General features: G+C 37.4%; 1 protein-coding gene across 1 annotated transcript; it reads right to left on the bottom strand.

The window, feature by feature from the left end:
• Nucleotides 1-756: 756 nt before the first annotated feature.
• On the bottom strand, nucleotides 757-1,698 carry LOC103213263 (olfactory receptor 4C46-like). Its single transcript, XM_007959101.2, has one exon. The coding sequence runs from the start codon at nucleotides 1,693-1,695 to the stop codon at nucleotides 757-759; it is 939 nt and encodes a 312-aa protein (XP_007957292.2). The 5' UTR covers nucleotides 1,696-1,698.
• Between the last annotated feature and the right edge of the window lie 223 nt (nucleotides 1,699-1,921).

Consider the following 1,921-nt stretch of genomic DNA (forward strand, 5'->3'; position numbering starts at 1 on the left):
ACATCCAATCATTACGATAAACTCCTAACTGCTATCTTATTTCTAGTCTTGTTTGGGATTTACATTTTTTGGGGTGACAATCAATATCACGATAGAAATATGTATGAGTTGTTGAATGGAAAATCAATTTTCCCTTCTTGAAAATATCACCCAAATGAAACTAAATCACCACCCCGCCCCCCTGCTCCCCTCCAAAAAAAAAAAAAAAAAAAAACCTAAACTCACTGCCATAGAGTTGATTGTGACTCAGCAACCTCATCTTGGGTTTCTGGGCAGTACCTCTAGGGAAGGAGATTGCCCAGTCTAAATCCCAAGGAGTGGCTGGTAGGTTTGAACCGCCAGCCTTCTGGTTATCAGTCAAATGCCTTAGGCACTATGCCACCAGAACTCCCAAATGAAATTAAAAAGTTAAAAATAAATTGAGGTGATCTCTTGGCACTTTTTAACGGGATTATTGCTCACTATAAATAAATTTTTTATTATATTTTATTTTTATTAAAGAGAAAGATATGTATCCATTTGCCTGGATAATGCTAGTAAAAGTAAGTCTGTGTTTGGTAAAAAAAATTCAAGTATGCAAAGAATGGTCCCGGTTTAGGTTTCCACTCTTTTCTTGCACCAATTTTGTCTGTTACATGCAAAATTTATGAACTGTGATGATTGATTATTTTCCTTCTAATGTATTTCTTTCTGAGATCCTTGGGAATGTTCTTTGATCCTTTATTTGGTTGAATCATTCTTAGGGTCAGGAGACATTTACTTGTCACCTTGAATAGCTTTCCTACCACACAATTTCATAATGGCATTTTTCATTTGGGCATTTCTGAAGGTATAAATTAAAGGATTTAACATGGGAGTTATAATGGTGTAGAATACAGCAACTGCTTTGTCAACAGGTAAATTGACTGCGGGTCTCATGTACACAAATATTGAGGGCACAAAGAATAACACAACCACTGTGATGTGGGAAATGCAAGTTTCAAGAGCTTTACGCCTCCCCTCTAAGCTGTGGGTCTTTAAAGAGTATAGGATGACTGCATAGGAGACCAGCAAGAGGAGAAAGTTTAATAAGCAGATGAACCCACTGTTGGCTGCAACAAAGAGCCCTAGTATATGAGTATCAATGCAGGCAAGATTGAGCAAAGGGGTCAGATCACACATAAAGTGATCTATGATGTTAGGGCCACAGAAGGGTAATCCCAACAAGAAAAGGATCTGTATAATTGCATGGAGAAAGCCTCCAGCCCAGGAGACTCCAATTAGCAGACCACACACTCTCCAGTTCATGATGGTTGTATAGTGCAAGGGCTTGCAGATGGCCACATAACGGTCATAAGCCATCACAGTAAGAAGGATGACCTCAGCGCCTGCAAAGAAATGTTCTCCAAAGACTTGAGTCATACATTCGTTGAATGGGATGATCTTCTTTTCACGGAGTGAATCTACAATCAGTCTAGGGGTATTGACAGAGGTATAGCAAGCATCGATAAAGGAGAGATAGGCCAGGAAAAAGTACATGGGGGTTCCCAGCAATGGGCTAGTGGTGATGGTGACCACAATGAGGATATTTCCTACCACAGTGAGGATGTAGATGACCAAAAACACAGCAAATATGACTTTTTGCATATTTGGGTTTTCTGTAAGCCCAAGTAGAACAAATTCTGTCACATTATTCTTATTCTCCATGTATTTCATGTGACTGTTAGTTACATTATCTGCAAGGAAAATATATAGTTTTTATTAATACAGTCTTGAATTTATTAAGGTTTTTCATTCTAACAAACACTAAATATCTTGATTCTATTAATTTATTCATTTTTTGAATATTTTTGAGAGGTAAATGCAGGTTCAGACATATTTTTCTTTCATTGTGATAAATACATCTGTAACAAAATAGTTACCACTTCAACATTCTTCACAA

The sequence above is a fragment of the Orycteropus afer genome, unplaced genomic scaffold (genome assembly GCF_000298275.1).
Source record: "Orycteropus afer afer isolate SDZICR_OR568_19922 unplaced genomic scaffold, OryAfe1.0 scaffold01478, whole genome shotgun sequence".
Classification (NCBI taxonomy): Eukaryota; Metazoa; Chordata; class Mammalia; order Tubulidentata; family Orycteropodidae; genus Orycteropus; species Orycteropus afer.